General features: G+C 45.2%; 1 protein-coding gene across 1 annotated transcript; it reads right to left on the bottom strand.

Moving 5' to 3' along the window:
- Positions 1-1,979: 1,979 nt before the first annotated feature.
- Positions 1,980-24,627, bottom strand: LOC119396953 (vesicular acetylcholine transporter). The gene is made up of 13 exons (XM_037664357.2): positions 24,240-24,627; positions 16,700-16,795; positions 16,351-16,424; positions 14,695-14,842; positions 13,597-13,665; positions 12,648-12,747; positions 10,663-10,817; positions 10,457-10,555; positions 10,208-10,296; positions 9,350-9,445; positions 6,116-6,190; positions 2,644-2,737; positions 1,980-2,122 (listed from the first exon to the last, which is right to left on the bottom strand). Exons 1-13 carry the CDS (start codon positions 24,525-24,527, stop codon positions 1,997-1,999), a joined length of 1,509 nt encoding a protein of 502 aa, XP_037520285.1. The 5' UTR covers positions 24,528-24,627; the 3' UTR covers positions 1,980-1,996.
- Between the last annotated feature and the right edge of the window lie 31 nt (positions 24,628-24,658).

Raw genomic sequence — 24,658 nt, forward strand, 5'->3', positions numbered from 1 at the left:
CTGAATTCCTGTACTTTCCCTCGCAGAGCTAGTTCATTAATCGGCTTCTTGCGTATCAGTTTATGCCGTTCCTTCCTCACGTCTAGTTGAATTCTAGATCTTACCATTCTATGGTCACTGCATCGGATCTTGTTAACTACTTCTACATCCTGTATAATGCCCGGGTGGTCGCACATTATGAAGTCTATTCATTTTTTAGTTTCGCCATTAGGACTCCTCCATGTCCACTTACGAGTAGTCCGTTTTCTGTAGAAGGTGTTCAAGATCCGTAAATTATTGCGTTCTGCGAACTCTACTAGTAACTCCCCTCTGGCATTTCTAGAGCCGATGCCATATTCCCCAACTGCATGATCTCCAGCCTGCTTCTTCCCTACTTTTGCATTAAAGTCGCCCATCAGTACAGTATACTGTGTCTTTACCTTACTCATTGCTGATTCTACGTCTTCGTAGAAGCGTTCAACCAGTTGATCATCATGGCTGGATGTAGGCGCATAGGCCTGTATCACCTTCATCCTGTACCTCTTATTAAACTTAATCACGATACATAACACCCTCTCATTAAGGCTATAGTATTCCTCTATATTGCCAGCTATATTTTTATGAATAAGGAACCCCACTCCTAGTTCTCTTCTGTCAGCTAAGCCACGATAGCATAGGACGTGTCCGTTCTTCAGCACTGTATAAGCCTCCTGTGGCCTCCTAACCTCACTGAGCCCTATTACATCCCATTTAACACCCTCTAATTCCTCGAATAGTACAGCTAGACTCGCCTCACTAGATAAAGTTCTAGCGTTATATGTAGCCAAGTTCAGATTCCAATGACGGCCTGTCCGGACCCAGAGATTCTTAGCACCCTCTGCTGCGTCGCAGGTCTGACCGCCGCCTTGGTCAGTTGCTTCGCAGCCGCTGGGGACTGAGGGCCGAGGGTTAATTGGTGTACTCATGTGGGAGGTAGTGGCCAAGTACTACACCAGGGTGGCCAATCCTGCTCTGGTTGAGGGAGTGCATTGCTGGCTGTGGTCGCCAGTGAGGCGCACCCCAGGCCTTTTTACACAATTCCATCATCACGCGGATTTTTTTTTTTTTTTTTTTTTTTTAATCCGGTTGGGAATTGTCCGGCACCGGGATTCGAACCACGGACCTCTTGCATGCGAAGCTGATGTTCTACCCACTACGCCATCGCTGCAACTATATATATATATATATATATATATATATATATATATATATATATATATATATATATATATAAGTCCCAAAGAAAAAATTCAGAAAAATGCTTCCGAAGCGCGGAAATCGAACCAGCGACCTCTCGGTCCGCAACGCGTGGCGCTAACCACTACGCCACAAAGCGCAGATTTTCGAGGTAGCTAACGGCGAGCGTTATATACACACCCTTTACTGCTGGCAGGACTCAGAGACGGCAGGCGCTTGTAAGCGTTTATTCATTACCAGTGAGATGGCGCGAGGCGTGCAACGGGCGCACCTAAAAGTCGTCGGCCAGCTCGCTCACTCCTAATATTTGCGCAGGGATAACCTTGCCCTTCCGCTGTCTGCTCTCACGGTAGCTGCTGCCGGGGGTAGATGTTTCTGCAGCGCAGCAGCGCGTCCATCACGGGCCGCTTTTCTTGCTATCGCATTCATTGCTTCGCCCTTGCGGCGAAACTGTGACTTATTTGTCGTTCTATGGTTAATTTCCAGCACTCCAAGCCGTGTTATTCAGTGTCCGTGCTGTATCGTTGCGTTTTCTTGTGTTCGTGTCTGCATGCCTTATAGCTTACTTTGTTACGGATTTCTACCAACCAGCTCAACTTTCGGTCCTAGACTTACGTTAGGCCCTAGTAATATTTTTTTAGGTTCAACACGATTTACAATTGATTGTGAGTGCTGCTTTCTAACCTACTGACAATATGTTGAACAAACGTTGAAAAAAAATCAACGCTGCTTTAATCACGGTTTCACAGCAGAAGGAAGGAAGGTTGTCAAGTGAGAACATTTAGTACTTCGAGGCGTAATTATTATTTTCAGTTGAGCATTCTTTCTTTGGATCGGCCAGGCTTAGCTTCGCTGTTCTAAAGGAGCAAAAGGCCTTGGACACCCACACGGCCAGCATGACTGGAACCTGCGAACGATCATGTAACGTTGTATTAATAGTGACGCCAGTGGGGAAAATGTAGAGGGCTTCTCAGTTCACTAAAGAGCATAGGGTTTAGAGTCTACTTTTTAAATGATAAACAATTGATTGTTCACCCGACTTAGCCTTTAGTCGATTAGTCGCTTTCAATGCTTAGTTTTAATCGAATAATTTATATTTTTCAGTGGGAAATATAAGAAGGCGTATCCAGTTATCCATTAAAATAGCCCTATTATTTGTTATAAGGTGCAAGAAGATTAAAGAATACCAGTGCATAAACCACTGATAAAGAACAGTCTTTATTTGATAAACTAAAGATGCTTAAGACGTATATCTCTAGCTTTCGTTCATAAGGTATGGTAAACGGGTAGCGAGTGGTCAATATTTCTGTGTGCAACACTTTCAAGCAAATGATAGGAAAGTACTGCTGCGCACATTAGTACGTGGCTGTTAACCGCATAGATGCCAGAACATTGGAACGCTAAGAGAGATGCACAAAAAAGGCTCACCCAAGCTGCGAGTAGAGCAGCCATAACTAATGTTGCAGAGCTGTAGCTGAAAGCCTCGACTAAATAGCCAGCTACTGGGGGCATGATGAGGCCACTGAAATAAAGAAATAATTTTAAATGCGAAGCATTTCTTAGCGGACGTTTGGCACGCTGAGCGTTTCTATCTATCTGTCTATCTATCTATCTATCTATCTATCTACTGGGTACTCTCATGATCAGCTCTTTAAGTGGTGTAGACCAAAGTTGGCATGGGAAGGTAAGAGAATTTGACGAATATGACTGTCGGGTCATGACATGAATAACGTGAATATCCTGTCACGTACGTCATCAAACACTTTCCTGCAGACACGTGTGTTACATACCCGTTTACCACGGGCTGCGGTGTACGGGTATGCGCCCCTGGTGTTTGACACTTTATATCTACCAAGGAACAGCGAGAACAGACATTGGTAATTTAATTAGACAGCGTTAAGAACAACCGGCGTCGGCAGCGTTGACCCGACGAATGCAAAGAATAAAAATCAGGATCTCAGCAGGAATCGAACCCAAGCATTCTGCGTCGCAGTCGGGTATTCTACCACAGAGCCACGCCAGGTCTGGAAACTGGTTTGGAAGAGCAGCCTATTCAGGCGTAATGTCGGTGCAGCGTCAATTGTGGTTCTGGTGCTGGCTATCTAATTTTACAAGAAAGCAATAAACACTACATATTTACTCCTACGATACAGGAGTCATATAAGATTAACGTCCGCGGTTCCACTGTTCGCTCCGATTTTATAGCAGACTACATAAATATTACATTTGTATTCCTATGATTCAGCAAACTATATTGAAGCATTGCTCGACCCCGGAGGAATACATTAACGAAAGTTACATATGATATTCATGTGAATGCACCGCAAAGTGCACTTAGTTTGGATAATACTGACGTTTGTACTCTAGCGTGAGTGCTGATGTTACGTCGGACCATAAGTTACCCTTCAAACGCCAGTGTTGTCGACGTGCCCAATAAGCCCACGATGTGCACACACCTACTACACTTACAAAAACACGTCGATCCACCTCGTAACGCTTGGCTCAAAGCCATAAAATACAACATAGAAGTACTCGCTGACTGCTTCGCATGAAACCGATTCCCACAACGCGTGGGATCTGCCGAAGTTTTAACTTCTAGGTGTTTCTAACGCTCAGTTACTGTTTGATTGTTTAGTATTTCATGCGAACTGAAAAGTACTTTCATCGTCAGCACCGCAAAAGAAATTTGCAATTCACAAAAAATTGAATATACCCGCTGGATATTTTTATCTAGCGAAGTGTACATACAGGAAAAGAAAAAAAAAACAGGTCGGTTTGATGCGCCACTGTAAACATCTAAGCCTTTCTTATAAAATGCAGCAGCGACTAACGCACGGCGTTAGACGTAACAGAATGTTTTGTGCTGAGAGCAGTATACAGTTTATTTCTGCAAGCCACGGGGAGAAATAAGTGAAAGGGGTGTGAAAGAAAATAGCGAGAAGGAGATGCTACTTTGTGCAGCAGCTGAGCCCAGTGACAGTGAGTGAGAGAGAGATACGGATTGCAAGCAACGCCTTCTAGACCGGGGCTCAGCCATGCTTCCGCGAGGGTTGCACAAAATAGCGCCACTTCTTTCTAAAAAAAAACTACATTTGTCTCCTAGATATGCCTTTGCACTCTCCTTTATCAAAGTATGCTACTTGGACGGAAATTTCTATTGCCAAGTCCGGCGTGACGAAACGGGCGACATCAGAATTGAAGTCTAAGTAGGATGATCTCATAAAGCAGTATGCACAGGCTTGCTATCTAGGAGGCGCTGGCTTAGCCCAGTTTGTAAGACCCTACAGTGAATGGGGTAATATGATGAAAGCACGCCACAGCCAACATTAGTCATCTCGAATTTTCAGGCGAAAGCCTTAGATGCCTCATCAAAAGCGAAATTTGACCATCGGCGGCGTCAGCGTCCCGCGGCGTCGGCGTCAACACAATTCATGCAAAAAATCATCATCACATGATGACGCCCCCAAATGGCGTCATCATGACGTCACAGATTACCAAAATTTATCGGCGTCATTATGACGTTACTATGACGTCACATGACATAATCTCTTGGTCAAAGGAGGGCTGATCTCGGATGCAGGATAAACAAGGTGAGGGGCAGAAATCTTGCAGTGCTTCCGATCCTGGAGGCAGTGCGAAATCACTTTAGGTGCAGAAAGCTTTCGGAGGGGGCGGGCAGGATCAATACATCGACTGAGAAGAAAAATCTGTTTCACCGCAAGGACGAAGCAATGAATGCGATAGCAACAAATTGTAATGCTATACGAAGCAATGCTGGCCGCTAACTCTCTTGGATCCGGTCTCAAGGAACTCTACAAAACGCTGGTGTAAGCGAATACGGCCGTTCCATGGAAAGAAGCGGATTTCGCACGGTCTCTTCGCGTTGAGAGCACATCAAGTAGAAGGGTATACAAGCCGTCTGCTGATGCCTGCCTAGATAGCGCGCGCTCCAGCAATTGCGACCGCGCTCTGAGAATCAAAGTTCACAGTTACTGCTCAAGCGACACAGTCCCCCTCCTACCCCCACCCCCCGCCTGCCTTTCTTCATACTCCTTGAAGACGGGCGGGGCGTTTCCTTTCTGCTAGATCAGAGGAATCGACGTCAGGCCTCGCACGCGGGTTGATGTTATTGCATGCACCCTACGTGCATGGCTTGAATGTAGTGCATTGGAAAGCCTCCAAATATTGTAATTGTGGCGCATCACGCGCCAAAAATTTAAATACGCGCGTGTCCTTGCATTTCGCTTCCATCGAAGTGTGGCCTTAATAATAGCAATAATAGCGAAAGTTGGGCTAGTTTCGGAGGGCACAGGCCCTGTTTGATATACCAAGAGCATACCCTTGCTCTGCACACACACACGGCTATGGTAGAAGCCAAGGAGGCCGGGTCATCGTGAGGAACGTTGGGATAGACCGTGAGCTATAGACCGTTGGGATAGAGCGTGACCGGGAATCGAACCCGCAAACTCGAGCTGAGTAGCGCGGCACCTTACCTGCTGAGCTATCAGTGCGGGTAAGGCTTGCAAGTAAGAAAAGTTAATTTGGCTTCGAAAGAGACGAAGAAAAGTGAGTGTTACGTCATGCTCTACGCGATCGGGCAGTATATGCTACTTTTTTATTTTAATCATATGCGCTAGATAGCGTAAGTGTGAGGGCTTGTGTCTGAACAAATACGCCCAGAAAAAAGGCGCCGCGTATGTTTACTGTTTGCACCTTTTTCTCAGTGACCATAGCAGCCAACGGCGTAGGTGATCGTTTTCATGGCGCAAGCACTGTTGCACTGACGGCTTCGAGGTGGTGTCATGCTTTTTTGTCAGTGCACCTCCGTGAAAAATACGCTTCCCGAGTGATTTATTTTGCTTAAAATTTTCAGTTATTCGCTCTGCAAACGATGACTCACCCCAAGAAAAGGCACGTGTGCGAAACACTTGACACAAAGCCTGTTGTTCGGACGGTGTCTGGATATCCACGTTCTCTGCAACGAATATAGGTATCTTGTTAGAAGCAGGAGGGGGGGGGGGTAAGCAATATTGAATAAGCATGCTGTAATTTCTTCGATATTTTTAGCGATGTGCCTTCTGGTGTCTCGCAAACGGTTTGACTGATACCTGGGATCGAACCTGCGCCTTCGAGCTTAAAAGCGACAACAATCTTAAGCATAGAGTTCGCGTGGGAGAAAAAAGGGCTTGTCCACAGACAGCTGCTAAGTGATGTGGATGATCAGAGATGTTAAAACAGCATCAGTTAGCAACAAATTATCTCAGATTCACTTTTTCACTTTGAATGAAATGCTTTAGGTGCGTACTGTAATTGACAAATATTAACCGGTGAATTTTCCGAAGCATACACAATAAAATGAAATGTGAGGGCGGTGCATATTTCGAGATATGATCCATCAGACTTAAGGTGAAAGTGCCCTCTTGTTCCAGCTGCTCGAGGGGTTAAATGCACGATACAGTTTTGTTACAAGTAACGAGAACAACAGTGTATTTTTACCGCACGTTCCAGTTCAACAATTTTTTACTCACACGAATAGACAAGATCTTCGTATAAGCAGGCGATGCAGGTTACACCTTTTTGTATAGTTTACATGTGTCGCAGAACTCGACGAAGGTTAAGAACGTAGTGCAAAAATGGCACACATGAGTGTCACAAACACCGCGAGTGCGACACAGATGCACAACATGGCAGAAATGTGCATAAACAGCACGCACTAAAATCGTATACATACAACGTTTAGCAGAGTTCCCACTTGCGGCGCTTTTTTGGTTCAGCATAGTGAGGAGAAAAGCGCAGACGTTGATGAAGACGAAGAGGGGCACACAGTAGACAAGGCTGAAGTCAGTGCTGCGTTTGTCTACTGTGTGCCCTTCTTCGTCCTCGTCGGTATCTGCCCTTCACTATACAGCGTTTGTTTCACCATGCAAAACGCCAGATCTGCATAACGTATTCGCTTACTTTTACAATAATCTTCGATGGTGTTGCAAAATTTTGTATTAAATAATGCGCTTTGCTTTGATTGTATATATTCATAACTAGTTAACATTTAACTGTTCTATAATTATTTAATAATGAGGAATAATCAAACAAGTTTCGCTGGAGCCCGTGTTTTGACAAGAACACATGTAATCAGGGCCCCTCACTATGACAAGTGCAGCTACGGAGTCAGGTCATCACGTGGCATTTCAGTGGGTTCCCAGTCACTGCGGAATCAAGGGAAATGAAATGGCAGATGAGTTGGCAAAAGCCGCTCATAATTACACACAAACCCACCTCATTCCTGCATCCCAATGTGATATAAACCGAATTTTACGAAGAACAAAACGTGAATTATGTTTATCCACCTGGTTCCCAGACAGCACAAAGGAATCGATTCTGTACGCTGTTGACCCTAACCTTGAGTACCAATTAGACCCCCAGCTCCCAAGACGTATCGACACACTCATTCATCGCCTAAGACTCGGAACGGCTTACACAAAGCACTTCTTATTTCGGATTCATCGTGCATCATCGTCAACATGTTCATGCGGCCACGACGAGGAGGATGTGCATCATCTGTTGCTCGACTGTCCGAAGTACGACACGCATAGACAGCGACTCGAACAAGAACTTCACTCGCTGGACTCTGAGCGAACGTTTTCCTTAGCGAAAATACTAGGTCCATGGCCGACTAGGATAAACCGTAAAGCAATGAAAGTGCTCCAGCGTTATTTTGAAGACACTAATATTTGCGATGGCTACTGAGTTCTTGAACTTGAACGACTGTAGATATGTATATATATATATTTTTTTATTTATTCTGTTATCTTAACAACTATGTGGAAAGGGGTAGCCGTCACCAAGCAATGGTGACAACAACTCCTTCATTTAATTTATATTTCAATAAAAAAAAAACCTGTTCGGGGCACTGGCGAGCTTCTTTGCTCATCTATTTGTGTTTTAACGCGATAGCGTTAGAGAGCTCGTTTCGCAGAAATGCCGCCGTCGGCGTCGCTACGTAGCTTGTGAGAGAAAAATCGCGCGTGACCGAAAAATCGAGAAAGGTTCAAATAAAATAAACAATAAAGATCTTCAGTCCCATTGAGGATCGAACCCGGGCCGTTTGCGTGGCAAGCAGGTGTTCTACCACAAAGCCACGATGTTACTTGCAATTGCTACGGGAAAAAACACTACATAAATGCCATGTAGTGGAAGGAGTCTCCTTGACGCATTCTGTTCGACAGGTGTCACGACGAAAATGAGCCCATTCGGCGATTTGTAGGAACATTGGCGAGGCCGTCAAACTACGTTTTTTGCACGACGCCATGCTTCGAAAAAACACACACGAACTTTCAAACAGCTCCAAAACTGGACAACTATGTACATCTAGCGGAAACCATATCAAGCCAACGCCTTCTCTTTAGAGGAGGCGTTGATCAAGCAAACAGCAAACATTAGATAAGGTGCTACCATCTGTGAGGCATTGTGAGAAATATGTCTCGACTCTAGCACAGGGAAGTGCTTTAGATCGAAAACCTGTACCATTACTATAGATACATAGCGCGTGTGTCTGTGTGCGTGTGCGTGTGTGTAACAACACACATTAATAAGTATGCACTTAGTGGTTGAAGTGCGCACTAGGGGCCGGATTTCGCTATCACGTTCAACTCTTAAAGGCGAAGCTTAAGGGTCCCCCAATTTATTTCAGACCCAGTTTTCTCCTTAAGTTCTTTCTTGTTTTAAAAACTATACTGGATATTCAGAAAAAGATCTTATATTTTATATACATACATTTCCTGTAAAACGAATAAGCGAATCGTACCTGGGTCGTCTGTTTTCCAGTGGTGATTACCGAACCTTATGTAATTCTTCAAGATTATTGCATCGATAATAAAAGTCAGTGACAGGATGTTCCATTATATTTGTTTTCGGGTGCATTCACGACGTCAAATATTTTTATATACGTTTTACTACACGAACTTGATGGCCAGCTGCACGCAATACACACGAAAACGTTTTATGGTGTTAAACGATTCATGAAGCGAATGATATGGCTGCTGTTCTAAGAGCTTAGTCTCTTTTGCATTGATGCTCTTGTTACCGAAATTTCAGTGGGTCTGTTTACTGTATAATATGCTACGCATGTGATACTCACAGTGTAACGGTCAGCGAGTGGCAGAAACCGCAGATGTAGAGTGACGAAATGCCGACGCCCGTAAATATCTGGGAGATGTACACCATGGTTAGTGTCCTGCATGAAGTGAGTCAGAGAGGCCTGCGTATGTAACGTCTTTAACCACACACTTCTGTTACTTGCATGCTGATGCTTTTCAACAATGTAATTTCAAGTGAATTCGGGCAAGTTCCCAGTGTGTTGCTTGGTTAAGTTATTGTGCCTTCTCAAGCTATCAACAACGACTGCACGAATAATGAGTTGGTTGCTCTCCACACACACACACACTCTTTATATATATATATATATATATATATATATATATATATATATATATATATATATATATATATATATATATATATATATATATATATAAAGCTTAAGAAGATTTCAACATGCAGGTGCACGAACTGCGCCAACAATACATCCAGCCAACTCGCATTGCTTATTAGCCCTCAACAGCCGTCCTTCTCAACGATATGCTCAGCGGTGGGATTTTTTAACATGTTAAGCCGTCTTCAAGGAACACACTAGTTGGTGCGGTCCTTTACTTCTTCGCAAATTTCTTTCAGATTGTGTCGGAACCGGTAGAATGCAATTACTTTACCTTTTTCTTTTCTATTACAGCAGTAAGCTGCTCGTCATACGCGCTCCAATTTATCTTCCTTCCTCTATAGTTTTCCTCCAACAATCACAGATCGCTGTCAATATTTGGCCTGGATAAACGTGTTCGTCCACATATTGTAGAGGCTGACTGCCAATTATGCTGTTGCGTATAATTGCTGTTGTAATAAAGAAGTGCATGCGAGGTATTGATGTTAACCTTCAGCTTCTTACCGATCAGCAGGGATGAATGGAGCTGGTCCAACGATGAGGAATGCTGCGACGGACAATACAAGGCCAAGCAGCGCGAACAGAGCTTCTCCCTGCAAGAAACTATCTTGTGATGTAGGCTGCGATGACATTTTGGCTACGATGGCAGTTTATCATCGATACTCTTCTAAAATTAAGCGCTCTGAATCAATGGCATACTTACGTGCAGATAGAAGGAGAATATTTGAGTATAGATGATTTATGTTTACAAACCTTGAAGTGCGCAAAGACGGCAGCAATAATGCTGCCAACTGCCGAGCTACCAAACTGAATTGTGTAGACGGTACCGATTTGGGTACTGCTGAGATCAAACTGAAAATCAGAAATAAAATTTGAAAGAAAGAACGTCGGACATATTTGGAGGGTAACGTGTGCTCATCTTAAACCACTTTTACGTTTACGCAAGAATGAGGACTCACCTCTCTGAGGCTAGGCTCCAGCGTCGGTTCGTTGAATCCCATTTGACCCCAGCAAAGCACCATGCAACCCAGACCAGCTATGAACATCGGGTCCCAGAGTAGCTTTGTATAATTTATTGTGACTTCTTTGGGATCGTGCGCCTGAGCGAACGAACCTGAAATTTATAATTGACAATTACCGCAGATAATTATTTTACTTACTTGAGTTAGGTGTAATGGCCTGGTTTTCGAGTGTGGAGGCCCGATGTCCTAGAATTTTAACGCTGATTGTGTCCTTATCTAACTGACCGTATCTAACGTTTATCTGATATCGAATGCAAGCATCTATAGCGCGCTTCACTTCGCTTCAGTCATTTTATAAATCCATGTACCATAATATGATAGCTTCTTTGTTCTACCATGAAATTAGCCCACACTTAGTTTAATTGCTATTACTCGAAAATGACAATGTACTCTCGTATGCATCAGCCAACGTAGGCGGGTTTACAAATGAGTGGAAACAACTACTTGATTTGGAAACAACTACTTGATTTGAATAGAATGATTTGATATAGTGGTTGCAGAAGCATTACTGCTCTTCCGGTTACGGGGTTGCAACTGAGTCTTTATCTTACATAGCGCTATTGTTACGGAACACTACTAAGCTTAGCATGGCTATATCACTTAATGCGAGCTATTTTGCATGTCATAATGCTCAGTGATCACAAAAATTAAAAGGAGGACACTGACAATCAAATAATAGAAAAAAATAAAACGCTTCGGCTCCCCTAAAGGGGTATTCAGACGGGGGAGGAATGCTCGGGGGAGACGGGGGGATTGCGTATCACGTGACCGCGACGTCATGGATTAGCGAGTGGGCGTGACCCCCCGCGCCTCCTCGGAGGAGACGGGGACGTTTTCCCCGAAAGGACAAACGATCCCCCTGCGGTGGGGGATGTGGCGGAATTTCGGGCTCTTGTTTGGCCACATTGTTGCACTTGCTCCTGCAGAGAGCGGCAGTGGGTGTCCAGTCTGCAGCTGGATGGTCGTCTGCAGCTCGTCGTCAGCAGCTCGTCAAACGGGTGGTGCAAGCCACCAGAGTAGTCTAGTAACACTGGTCTCCCCCTCCGTTTGCCTCGTCCGTGTGAGTGGGGGGCATTTCTGGAGACTTCTCCTCGCGAGCTGACGTCACTAGGCTCCGCCTTTACCCCCCGAGCATTTCTCCTCCGTCTGAATACCCCTTAACGGGAGCCTAGCTCACTTCAAGGCTCCCGCCAGGGAAGCCGAAACGTCTTTTTTGTATCCTTTGATGAATTTTTGTGATGTTGCTTCCCCACCAGACTAGCTTCCGTCAAAACCTCGACTTCAATGCTCAGTGATCATATCAATAACTAGCAAACACTGATGTATCAATCCATAAAGAAATGCTTCCTGTTTAAAAACACTGTGCAAAACTTCACAAAGTGTGTCACGTCAGCTAACAATACTAAGTACTTGTCATTACACCACTGGGTATAATGACAGGCACGGAGTGACAAAGTGAAGAACTATTTACAAAAGATTGAGTGACCACGTCGCCATATGGATGAAACTTCAGTTGGGGCTCAAGCTCTAACGCAGTCTGGACAAGCGGCGAAAGGCGCGCTAGATGGTACATAACTTGAAGCTGTTTTTTTCACTTCTAATGCAATCATCAGTTCATTACAAGCAATACAAAGTAAACGAACTCTGTTCGTAAGAACCGATTATGACTGGGCGGTGCATTCGTTCGTATGTCTTCGTCTAGCATGAGTTACGGTGATTCTAAGTGTGCAACAATAGTAAACAAAACGACAGCAAGTGGGAGGCCACTACGCGACTCCTAAGTGAGGAGGTCATTATTTATGAATTTAACTCCCAATTGTAGCGACGTTGGTAGTTCGAAAAAAGAAAGTTCACGCTTCCGTCAATTTAGATAAAGGACCGTTCACCATGAACTAAGTGTGTCGAAACCGTAGTGCTCTTACCGTAATCTTTGTTAAGAACTGACTTCAGGCTGAGGATTGCCGGAAATGCCAAGATGATTATTACTCCGATGACGAAAAATGGTGCTGGATACCCCATTCTCTGTAAATAATGCAAGCCGACTTTTTCCCTTTCTTTTCTGCATCAGTATTAGTGTTCTATTATTAATAAAAAGTATGCCGACGAATATGATTCAATAGTTAGTTGTTTGATGTCAATATTATAATACTAATACGTTTAGTGCCAGTGAGTATAAGCACGTGCAAGTAGAAATTAAGGTTCGATAGGTGAACGTTGATATGTATTTTTGTGAAAGATGAAATAACTCGGCACTTAAAACACATGATGGCGTGTTCAGTGCTAAGCACCTGGTGGCCTAACCGTCCCATTCCGTGCGTTAGGTATCATTACACAGACGCAGAAACGATCGCCTGTGTATTGTCTTTTGCGTGGTCAAGACATAACTGAATGGCAGGTAAGCAGAACAATAGACTTACAAAACGTCTTTCTAACAGATGCGGACGGTTAATCCTGAACATATTTCTACATTATCGTAGTCATCGGACGGCTAGCACGGTACTCCACAACGATGCTGAGCTCCAGATTGATCGCGGAAATCGGGATGAAGAACCAATGCAGTGCTCTTGACACTGTCCATCAAGGCTTCAGCCACGTATAATATCTGGTATCGGAACTGCGTCCTCGCTTACTAGTTTCTTGTGGTTTTCCGCTGTATCTGCGCATTTCACTCAATCTGTGCACCAAGTAAACGCTTGCCGCGTGGTATTCATGAGGTGAGCTTGTTTCACCGCGATATATTAAGAGCAAGCACCTGCTTCTTAGCTGGGTATTTTTAGTCCGAAAGTTGCATGCATTTGGAGCGTGTATTGCAAGGCTCTTGAAATTGTTCAAACATGGACTTATTTTGCGTTAAGACGTACTAAAACTTACGTCTATTAGAGCACCACCGAGGATTGATCCTATCATATTTCCCGTAGTGAAGGTGAACTCCAAGGCTGCCTGGAAAAATAATCGCGTGAATATGAATCAGCACCGACGGCTTGGTACCTACACGAGTGCGCACTCTGTTGCTTTCTGAGAACATAGGCGTACAAGGGGGTGCAAGGGGGTGCAAGGGGGGGGGGCGTCTCCGCCCCATCTTATTCAAGTGGACGCCATCATAATCATCATCATCATCATCATCAGCCTGTCTACGCCCACTGCAGGGCAAAGGCCTCTCCCATGTTCCGCCAATCAACCCGGTCCTGTGCTTTCTGCTGCCACGTTATACCTACAAACTTCTTAATCTCATCTACCCGCCTAATTTTCTGTCACCTAATTTTGCCATCTCTTGGAACCTAGTCAGTTACACTTAATGACCACCGGCTATCCTGCCGACGTGCTACGTGCCCGGCCCAGGGGACGCCAGGTCTGTCCAATACCTTTATTCAGCCGGACCTGTGCGGTTTAAAGTCAGGGGGCTAAACTTGGCTCACCGTAATGAAGAACCCTGCTCACGCTAATGGCTCGGAAGACGCAAACACTTCTTACGGTTTCAATCATGCATAATGGTGGAAGCGAGGTTGGTTATCAGCCTCGTAAATCTAGGGATAACTAGCTGATATTATTTTTCGCGAGTTATAAACATTGAATGTCATTTATTCGTTTAGAACTCGTATGGCAACGAGCATTATGTGCAACTTTGACGGAACAGGGACGTGGACACAAGGCAAGCATTAAGGTGCCCGCTTAAGATATGTGGATGTTTAACGTGCAATGACTAAAGAACTAGCACAGCAGCACTAAGGTACCTTCCAAGAAAGACATGCCACGGAATCATACTTTAAGGCTCTTTATTTATTTCATTTATTTTTCTTACACTGAGTCTCGGGTTATAGAATTCTTTTCAGGCATGTTCCAGCACGAGTCATTGCCTTTAGTTGCTCCACTAAAATTGTTGTTCAGATATATCATGTGCGTGTTTTTTATACATCGTTTAGAAGCAGGTTGATACGTCAAATAGTGAAATCTTAAGACAATGTTACTTACTATTGCCACACCGGTGTTCGATACGAAGCGATTTGTGAACACTGCGTAGGCGCTGACTATGTACAAACTATTAGAAACACCACCCAGGATTGCGGATGCAAGGCTAACAGCCAAGAGTACAGTTCCTCCTGGAATCCAGTACAGAGACCTGAAAAAATGTTTAGAAATAGGCTCACGTACAGTTACCGGCGCGTTTTCTATGGTATTTTGTTTTTCTATAGTGTATTTTCTTCGACGCCAGCTTTTAAAAGCAATCAAATGATTGTACTAGTCTGACTTACTTATGCGTTAACGAGAGCAATACCAAATGAATATCTGGCCTGTACCGTGTCAAACGCTGAGCGTGTTCTGCAATGGGTGTGATGCTTAGAAAGTTGCGCGTATCCAGGCAATTTTTTTTGTGTAATTACCTTTTATGCATCTAAATTTCGCTCCATTCTCTAGCACCAAAATATAACTTCTGTAGGTTTCGTCTGCTTGTTAATACTGCACAACTTTACACAGGAACTAATCGAAATCGCAATAGAAGGCTTCCAATCGTCTAACCAACCAGTGTCCTTTTCCCCCTCACTATTCTGCACTTGCATGCCAGCCCCATTAAAGGGACACTAAAGAGCAAAACGATTTTTCTCATATTAGTAAAGCGCTCTTTCACGATACCAAAAACACCACGCTTGCTGCGAGAAGACGCTTAGGAAGCGAGAAAACGCGCAAAAACAAAATGTTTGTGGTGACGCCACCTTGAAGTTTCCGCACCATTCGCCATGACGTCACATGTTTCGACGGCGCCTACTACGGACTACGTAGTTCCTAATCGATAAAAATGAAGTGCATTGTCCTTTGAGGGGGCCATAGACTTAACATATCAAGTTTGGGGTAATTTTGTTGAGCCAATGGCGCCAAAATACGATAAATACACTTTTAAATACGTGATGTCACGCGGGGAGATTTCGGCGCGGAATTTAAAAATGAGACTTTGAACTTGATTTTCTCCTCTAATAATACACCTATGATGGCGAAATTAACGACATTGGAGTTCTCATGGCACATCTTATCGATCTAAACCGATTCATTGTTTCTCTTTAGTGTCCCTTTAAAATGAAGCCGCCACATTAGAGATTCCAACTTCTTGTTGTGCTCGGAATGCCATAGCCGCTAATGTCCTCCGGTTGATTGTCACAAGAATCAACACCATGACGTAGCACATTATGTGTAGGATGAGGCGAACAGGCATAATTCGCTAGAAAAGGCCTTCCCCTTGCAGTAGACATAAAGTTTTCAATAACTGTGGTGATTGGTGAAAAACTGTCGAAGTTCGTTCCAACGTCATTTTGATGACCACACATGTTTGCAATCTACCGCAACAGTAAATTTTGAATTTATGAAATTATGGTGGCTCCAGAGGACGCACCGATAAAGTAAATAATCATCCAATAAAATCTGAAAAGTTGATCAATTATCATCATGATCATAATTGTTGTCGTCTACAGGACGACGGCCTTTGCCGGTGATTTCCAACCTACCCTGTCCTGCGTGAGCTGATTCCATTTTATGACTCCAAATTTCTTAATTTTGTCGCACCACTTAACCCTTGGAATAGTACACCCAATACTGGCCATTCGATTGATAAGCTTCGAACAGAAAACGTGTGCTTACCCAAAGAGGAGGTTAAAGATGAAACAACCTGTCATTCCGAGAAGATAACAGGCTACCGGTGAATACCACACCATCTGCGCAGAAGGAACATGCAGTGTGCTTAGTTTGTTGGTTCTTCTGTATCTCTTGTTCACACAGATGTGCTTTACGCTAAAGCACTCGGTATATATTTGCTAATTGTTTGTAAAAACTTTCAGAAGTGCAGTAACTATGTCGAAAGAAAGAGCGTAATGAGCGACATCTTCGACGCTGTTTTGTGTGATCCTTTCATTCTTTCAGAAAGTTACACTGCGGCCAGTAGAATAGGAGAGAGAGAAGAGGACAGAAAAAGGTCCCTTTAAGGACTTACGATTCGTTCCGCGAGTATAGCTCCAAGCATCATGGCAATCTTGTACGAAGAGTAGACATAGCTGTACTCATCAGCGTCGAGGCCTTTATCGCTAGCCTGAAAAAAATAAATAAATAAGTGAGAGCAAATAGCTGCATTGACTACGCATGCTTTGTTGACGCTTGCCATCACACGCTAGCTAACTTTTATGCGCCTTGCTCTTGCCGCTTCTCGTCAGCTAGATACCTTGGCAAGCAACGCTTCGTATCGAGCTCACTGATAACGCTTCAAAATGCATAATTTGAATGTGGTTACTATACGTTAGTCAAGCTAGTGTAGAACAAAGGTGGCCCGCATTACGCAGTCGTGTAGCTACGCGTGTTTCCATGTCCTAAAGAGCGCAATAGGCAAACTTCTCTCGCCGTCACATGCGGGAGAGTCGATCGCGTGGCGTGACCAGAAACTACACTCATGAATTTGAACGATGAAACAGCGCAGGACAAGACGAAGACGAGAGGACACAAGCATGGCACGTATGATGGTTGAGTGGCGCGTCGCTGTGGACACTGAAAGGAAGGAAAGAGAAGGCGGATAAAATAAAGGCAGGGAGGTTAGCCAGGGCTGAGCCCGATAGGCTACCCTGCACTGGAGAAGGTAAATTAGAGACGAGGAGACAAAAGTCACTGTTGCAACCGACGTAACCACAGATATGATTGGCGGTGAATCAGTCCGTTATCCTTCTGTGGGCTCCGGCTCCGGCAATAATAATGCTGGTAAAATAACGAGAAGGGCGAAGAGGCATGGCGTAGGTTACTGGCCCTCCAGTGACACGGGACAACCCGTGACACTGGCAAAATAGCGTCACTTATGCAACGATAGCCGAACCTTTCCCCTTCATTAATCTTTGGCTGCGGTGTGACGTCGTACGTAACGTTTCTGCTCAGTTCACGTGACTACCGCATGTAGCAGCGCCGGAAGTTCCACTACTGAGCTCTTCAGGATATGGAAATGCGCAGGAGCTACACCTGACTGAAGCGTATACGACCACAAAACGTGTATACTCCAGCCGGGTCGCATACCTATACTAAATGCCGTGCTGTACGCACTGCAGTTGCACATAGCTACATTTTGTGTCCGCTGCTTATTATAGATACCGTGGCCGCCATGGGGTGTAGCGATTGGTCTTCTGGCCAGCAGGGCGCCTAGAGAATCACGTGATGAGATTAGTCATTGCGGGGGACGTACCTCCAAATGCGTGGTAACCATGTGTAGAAAGCCCAGCTACACGCGAATCGAAAATAGCATGAAAGACAGAAAAAAATCCAGGAAGTTCCACACTGTGAAAACCACCGTACAGCGAAACAGTAAGCGTGCGAGTGTATGTGATTGGCTAGCGACATCACGTGGTGTCGTAAATCCGCCACTAGATTTTGAAATGCGAGCGCTTACACCTCACTGGTCAAAGCGAGATCACGTGACCTGCCGGCAGAGGCAGTGGAATTCCACTAGGTTTATGCCTTTTTCCTAATTTTGGTAAATATTTCAATGAAGCGCCTGTAGTAAGTGTTCCGCTTTTCAATTGTGTTAAAATCGTCGGCTCAACGCATTCGTATGCGTCCCATAAATTCGTGTTCTGCAAGCGTGGGTGTATAGCCCAGTGGTTATGATACTTTCCTTCGGACCGTGAAGGCGCGGGTTCCAACCACGCCTCGCCAAGAAAATTTATTTGGTTTTATTTATTCCTTTAATCCCGTGACTACAGCGAACACCAACGCCGGCACAGGGTCGACTAATACCGCATATTGAAAGGGTTTGCAGTGCAAGCACGGTAGTGCTGAAGGAAAGGCGTAAAAGCGAGGAACGGAAAGCGAAGAGGGACGACACGAGCGCTGTAATGGAGTCCTGTCGTTCTGTACATTGAACTTCAACACTACCGTGCCTGCGCTGCAAACCCTTTCAATATGCACTTTAACCAACTACCCCAAACAGCCGTTCTTCTTCGACTAATACCGGTGTCACACGGTGCAATGCTGATCGCGATTAAGCCCGAATGGGATCACATTTCTCAACAGTGTTTGCCTCACCTTTGCAGAATGAGTAAATGAGCCAATCACGATAAAGAAATTCAATCCGGATCAGGTTCGATCGCGATAAAAGTGACCGTGTGACGCTGGCATGAGACAGCTTCGCTGCAAAACATGCAATTGAGGTCATGCCCTGACGCACACGGCGACGTAACATTTTGGCGTGAGTTGGTGAAACTGGTGCAGTGAGCTTTCGCTCACTGTAACCTCATCTAATATGTTAGTCATCAGCACATAGCGCGCCCAATTTCTGATCTCGTTCAGGTATTCCGGTGCTGTCGAGCTAACGAGACGCGTTGACATAGAAACAGCAAAATGGCTGCTAATTGATTGTATTGCCTTTTTCATGATTGGGACGAATTACCGGATGGAGTCCTGTCATTTTACGTCGTTTTTTTTTCGCTTCTGTACATTGAACTTAATGCCAAGAAGTGACGCGCATCGCAAAGTTCTGCAAAAGCTACTTTCGCGCCAGGAAATCACCGACGGGACCCCGTCGAAAACAAAATTTTCAGCTTAAAAGATGCGGACAGAGACGCTTTTTGAATAATGCAGAATTATTTTGAAGAAATTAAGTAAACATAAATGTAACCGTGCACAAGCAGGCGTATTCTTGGGTCATGTCATCTCGCACGTCTTCGTCAGTGTTACTAGAAGTACAGTAAGAATGGAAGAACCTCATAAGTGGTATCTGAATCCGCCCTGTTTGTTACTTTATATTGGATTCAATGTAGTTAGCGATTGAGCAGTCAAATATTCTACCACCGAAAAGTGTAAAGCCAACAATTTTGTCACAGGACCAATGTGCACGCTTTCTATCAGTGTCAGCATCTGTTCCCGAAAACGCTTGACGGCTATCACTGTGACGAATTGCACAACCACGCAAGCGCGGACTACGCATACTGTGGAGTTCACCTGAGTTCGGACGTTACAGGAGAGAGAGCAAAGAAACAAACAAAAGATAGCTCATACATTGTTTAGAATTTCGAGGCTGTGGTGCTCTGCAGAATGAACAATCGAAAAGTGATGGCAAGGCAGAATAATTGCTGCACGCAGGTGTTTCGCGGTCGCTGAAGTTCATCCAACTTCACTGACTGGCAATATTTTTCAACAGATACAGACAACTGAAGCAACAGGCATCAACCTTCCACATATATCAGCTAGAACACTGTGATAAATACTCAGAGATGAAATTCATGGCCGATATTTCCCTGATCTGCGTAAAGATTGCAGACCAGATACAGCGATGCTGCACATTGTGCGTGGAGTCTGTTATACTGGCAGGATGCTTGTGCTTCACATTATTGGCTTGAACGAGCCCGTTAGAGGTTAGTTTTAACGCGAGAGCGTTAAAGAGCTCGTTTCGCAGAAATTCCGGTGTCGGTGTCGGCGTCGTTGGTTGTGAGCGAAAAATCACCATCTTGTCCGTGACCGAAAAATCGAAAAAGAGTCAAATAAATAGTAGAACGTTGGGTCCGAGTGAGAATCGAACACAGGCCATCCGCGTGGCAGGCAGGTGTTCTACCACACAGCCACGCCTCTGCTTGGAACTGCATTGAAAGTAACTTTCATGCTTCACAAACATACACGTCCTGTATACATGTGTCCCAGTACGAGATGTAATATCGCACTAATATTGCGTGGTACAAGCGTAAATTGCCATCGGGCGTCACACAATGTGAATATCATAACGAATTTTGGTTTAAAGCCAGCCACCCATTATAAAACGCACACGCATTACTGCGCGTATTCCCTTAAGACCACGTAGTGGGGGCATCGCAACTTCGAAAATGTTTCTCGCGCATAATTGCTCCTGGTTTAAAGCATGCCAGCCATTACATAAGGCGCACACCTTAGTGCGCGCAATCTGTTACACACACGTAGTGGGTGCACTGATACTTCGAAAAAAATGTCACGCGCACAGGCGTTTTCTCACGCCACCGGGCTCTTGACACGCTTGTGGTGAATTCTGTATCGTCTACAAGCGCCGACAACACTGCGGTGTCTTCCTCCTTGGCGTGTTTTGGTGGGGCATCAATGTGAAGTGGCGCACGACTACGAGGGCAGCCGCGAAAGAGGGAGGCGGAGAAGGCACACAGCTCGGCGTGCTGCGGCTATGCCACCACTTTGTACTTTGTCGATTACATTGCAGTAATGCACAATCTGAACTCATCGAGTAACAACATACAATAAGAAGTATGCACTAAGCGCACTAGAGGCAGAATATCGTTATCGCGTTCAACTCTTAAACGTGAAGCTTAAGCGTCCCCCAATTTTTTTTAAAGGTCAGCTTGAGGTCAGCGCATTTGTACTGTGCTTGATTTAACGCTGGTAAGCAAACGTTGGGCTTGGGCGAACCAAGACCACGACTTGAACACTTCACTTCGCTTTCAGAAACCTACTGGACTCCACCGAAACGATGCCACTCTGCTTTGCCGTTGATGGCTAAGAGTGGCTTGCAGGAAGTGATTATACTTTCATCGGAATAGCTGACAACCCCTTTTTTTCACAACTGTGCTAGCGAGGAGTCATTACAGCACATCTGCGACTGTCCTCGCTGCAATGTGCAGAGACAATAACTCGCGGTCGCTCAAGCTCGCATAGACAACAGACCGATGACGGCAATAGCCATTTTGGAATGCCGTACGGCCTGATAGATCGTCGCGAATTAAGGCGACGAAGACATTGCTCAGGTTCTTGAAGACAAAAGACTTGCACCGGCGGTTATAGACCAATGGCGATATCGTGGTTAACATCCCTGCCTTTCCTCTCTCTCCTGTTCCTTCCAACAATGCTGAAAAAATTGTGCTAGTATATGTGAATGTGGGACGCCTTTGTGGAGGTACCATGAGGGCAGAGTATAAATTGAGGGAACTGGGATTTCGTGCATTTGGTCGCAGCTGTTAGTATGTTCGAAGGCCAGCATTGTCTTCTTTTGCAAATGTACTATACTTTATGAACTGAACTTCATGCAGCCGGGCAGCGGGAGAGGGAAAGGGAGCTATTAAAGGAGAACTGGCCATGGTCCTTTGCTCCCAGCCGTCGTTGCTAATGAGAAAACGTGCGCGCGGGTATTGCAGTGCTGTTTGTGTAAACGTGATTGTGACTACTTACTGACCGCGACGCTTGTGATATCTAGTGCATTTTTATGTGTCGACAATTCGATATACCCCTTTCAACACAGTCGTGTGCAGGATTCCCCATTAGGGGGGGGGGCAAGTTTCACAGCAACCCTCACCCCCCACCCACCCGGTCGAGTCCAACGGACTACGTGCTTCACAACGGATAAAAAAATAAATATGAAACGCTGACGCGCTTCTCACAATGACCTGCCTTTGGTCCCTGGCTTTGCGGGAGTAAAGATGGGAAGTAAACAGTTCCGGGAATACAACATCAGGGGCCTTCGGCTGTCATTCTCGTCAAAAACGTGCGCGGCCATAACTGAGTAAACCTATGGGGCAGACTTCGCACCCACCTCTTAGGTGATTAAGGGGGCGCCTTCCTCGTGTTTAAAACCTTTTTTAAAAGCCATCATCACGTTAGTTTCCTTACCAATGAAGAATTTGACGGAGAATGTTACAGAGTCGGTTAACTTTGGCAGCAAAGCTGATTGCCCTAAACTGAAAAAGCAAAAACAAAAAAGATCTTTCAAAGAACATTTCTCGACGTTTACTCTTTACGAATATATATATTTTTTGTCCGAATCGCGGAACTTATGCTCACTAAAAAAAAAAAAAGAAACGTGGCATCAGTGCGTAGGTAAAGGGGATAAATACCTAGAACAACGCGTTAACATTGCTACGAGTGGCTTTCGTATACGACCATGGCAGGTACCTGGTCGGTGCAGGAATATTTACTGCTTTGTAAATAATGCTGTCAAAGTTGCGGATGGTTCCAGGAAAAGAAATAACAAAAATTAAGGCAGCCTTGCCTCGACGCGTTACATGAGGCTCTGATATTGAGATGTTTACCTCCGAGTGTGATCAATGAGTTAATCGAGATGATGATGATGAACGAACTTTATTTAATTAGCAGAAGGATCCCCCTCCCCCTTTCAGAAGGGGGGACCCAACCTAGACGTCGGCCATGATCCCGTGGGCCCTGGCAGCGTCTTCGGCCTGCCGCACTAAGCGTGCTTGTAATTGTGAGTCGGAGCTGAGGAGCGCGGCCTTCCACCCACGCCCGTCTGGGAATTCGGCCCTCATGGGAGCCTCCGGGCACGCCCAGAGCATGTGGCTCAAGTCCGCCCTATTATTGCAAAATTTACACTTGTCCGAATAAAGTTCCGGCGCGCAGCGGTTCATCGTTACCGGACTAGGGAACGTATGTGTCTGAAGTAGGCGCCACGCCACCGCCTGTCCTTTGTTCAATGAATCGAGAAATCTGCCGAGTAAAACACTCATTTATATCATGGATCATGGGTTCGGATCATGGGTACGCGGGTTCGAATCCCGCCTCGCCAAGAATATCTCTTTCTTCCTCTCTTTCTGTTTCTTTCTCTCCCTCTGTACTCGTTGTCTCACCCATCAGAGTTATTCCATCCCGCGCCGGAGATATCGGCGCACGTGTTTTGGGAGCGAAGCAGAAGATGAAGAAGAGGACGAAGAGAGCGCGTGCCGATCCGTGATGATGATAGCGTCTGTTCGCACGACCCGGCGCAACAAAAAACTTAAAAATCCGCTCTTAAAAAACTCAAGGGAAAGGTAAACACCACACATAGTGCGATGGGACTGAAAATGATAGGCGTAACATTAAAAGAAATGAAGACAACACAATGACTCAGGGAGCAAGCAAGGGTAGCGTATATTCGAGTTTACATTAAGAGAAAAAAATGGACCTTGGCCGGCCACGTAATGCGTAGAACAGACAACCTTGATCCCTTTGAGCAACGAAATGGTTACCATGGGATAGAGCAGAGGACGGCAGCGAGTCGGATGCAGTCACGTTCGCAGGCATTAAAAGGGAATCATCTCGCACAAGGTAGGGTAAATTGGAGATCATTGGGAGAGGCTTTCCTCCCGCAGTAGGTATAAAATAGGCTGATAATATTGATGACCTTCACTATGCTGATGATAAAGTTTTCAAGAATGTCTAAGTTCATCTTTAACTATGCATTACCTTCGGCGCAGTACCGAAGCCATAAATATATTCCGCGCTTCTCTCCAGCGTGGCCAGTAATAGAGAGCCAATGAACGCAGCGGCGAATTGTGTGACATAATTTTTTCAGGTGATTATTAGCAGCAAACTTGACTAATTCACAGCAGGTTTGTTACTGGGACTTTGCAAAAATGAATAAATTTGAATGCAGCTGGTTCCTTTAGGCCTATATGAACTCTCCGCGTGTTTCCTTTTGAGTGTTATAGTTTAGAGAACCAGCGGTGTGACGCTAAAGTGTAAAACCTGACAGATGCATTTTACAAAGATCAGGTTCTTGGCTTCTGGCCAATTGATAAAAGACGACGGGGTGGATGCCTTACCATGGCAGGGTAGAATGACTGCAGAAGCGAGAAGCCGGCGGCTATCCAGAATTCACTGTGAATAAGAGGCAAGATCCAGAGGAACTTCCTCGACCGCCTTCTCCACTTAGTGTCAGGTTCTTCTGCGGCTTTCTGCGGCAGTTCATCTGGCGTCTTGCTAAGTGACACGCTGCCATGCCGGCTCCCGTCGTCGCTGCAGTCGCCGACAAAGTCCGGGTGCACCTTCGTCGCGCCATAGTTGTTTGCTTCCAGTCGGGCTTCCCTGTCCAAGAGCACTGAGGACTTCATGCTTCACTTCGAGCTGGTGACCACGGCCGGCTGCCACGCCAACTGTGTCAGCCGTTATGCTCGCCTGTCAGCCTGCGTCGAAACCGTGTCACACATGTGATTCGCGCTCTATCGGCGCGCGCCTCTTTTGG

Source organism: Rhipicephalus sanguineus, chromosome 6, assembly GCF_013339695.2.
Source record: "Rhipicephalus sanguineus isolate Rsan-2018 chromosome 6, BIME_Rsan_1.4, whole genome shotgun sequence".
In the NCBI taxonomy this organism is placed as follows: Eukaryota; Metazoa; Arthropoda; class Arachnida; order Ixodida; family Ixodidae; genus Rhipicephalus; species Rhipicephalus sanguineus.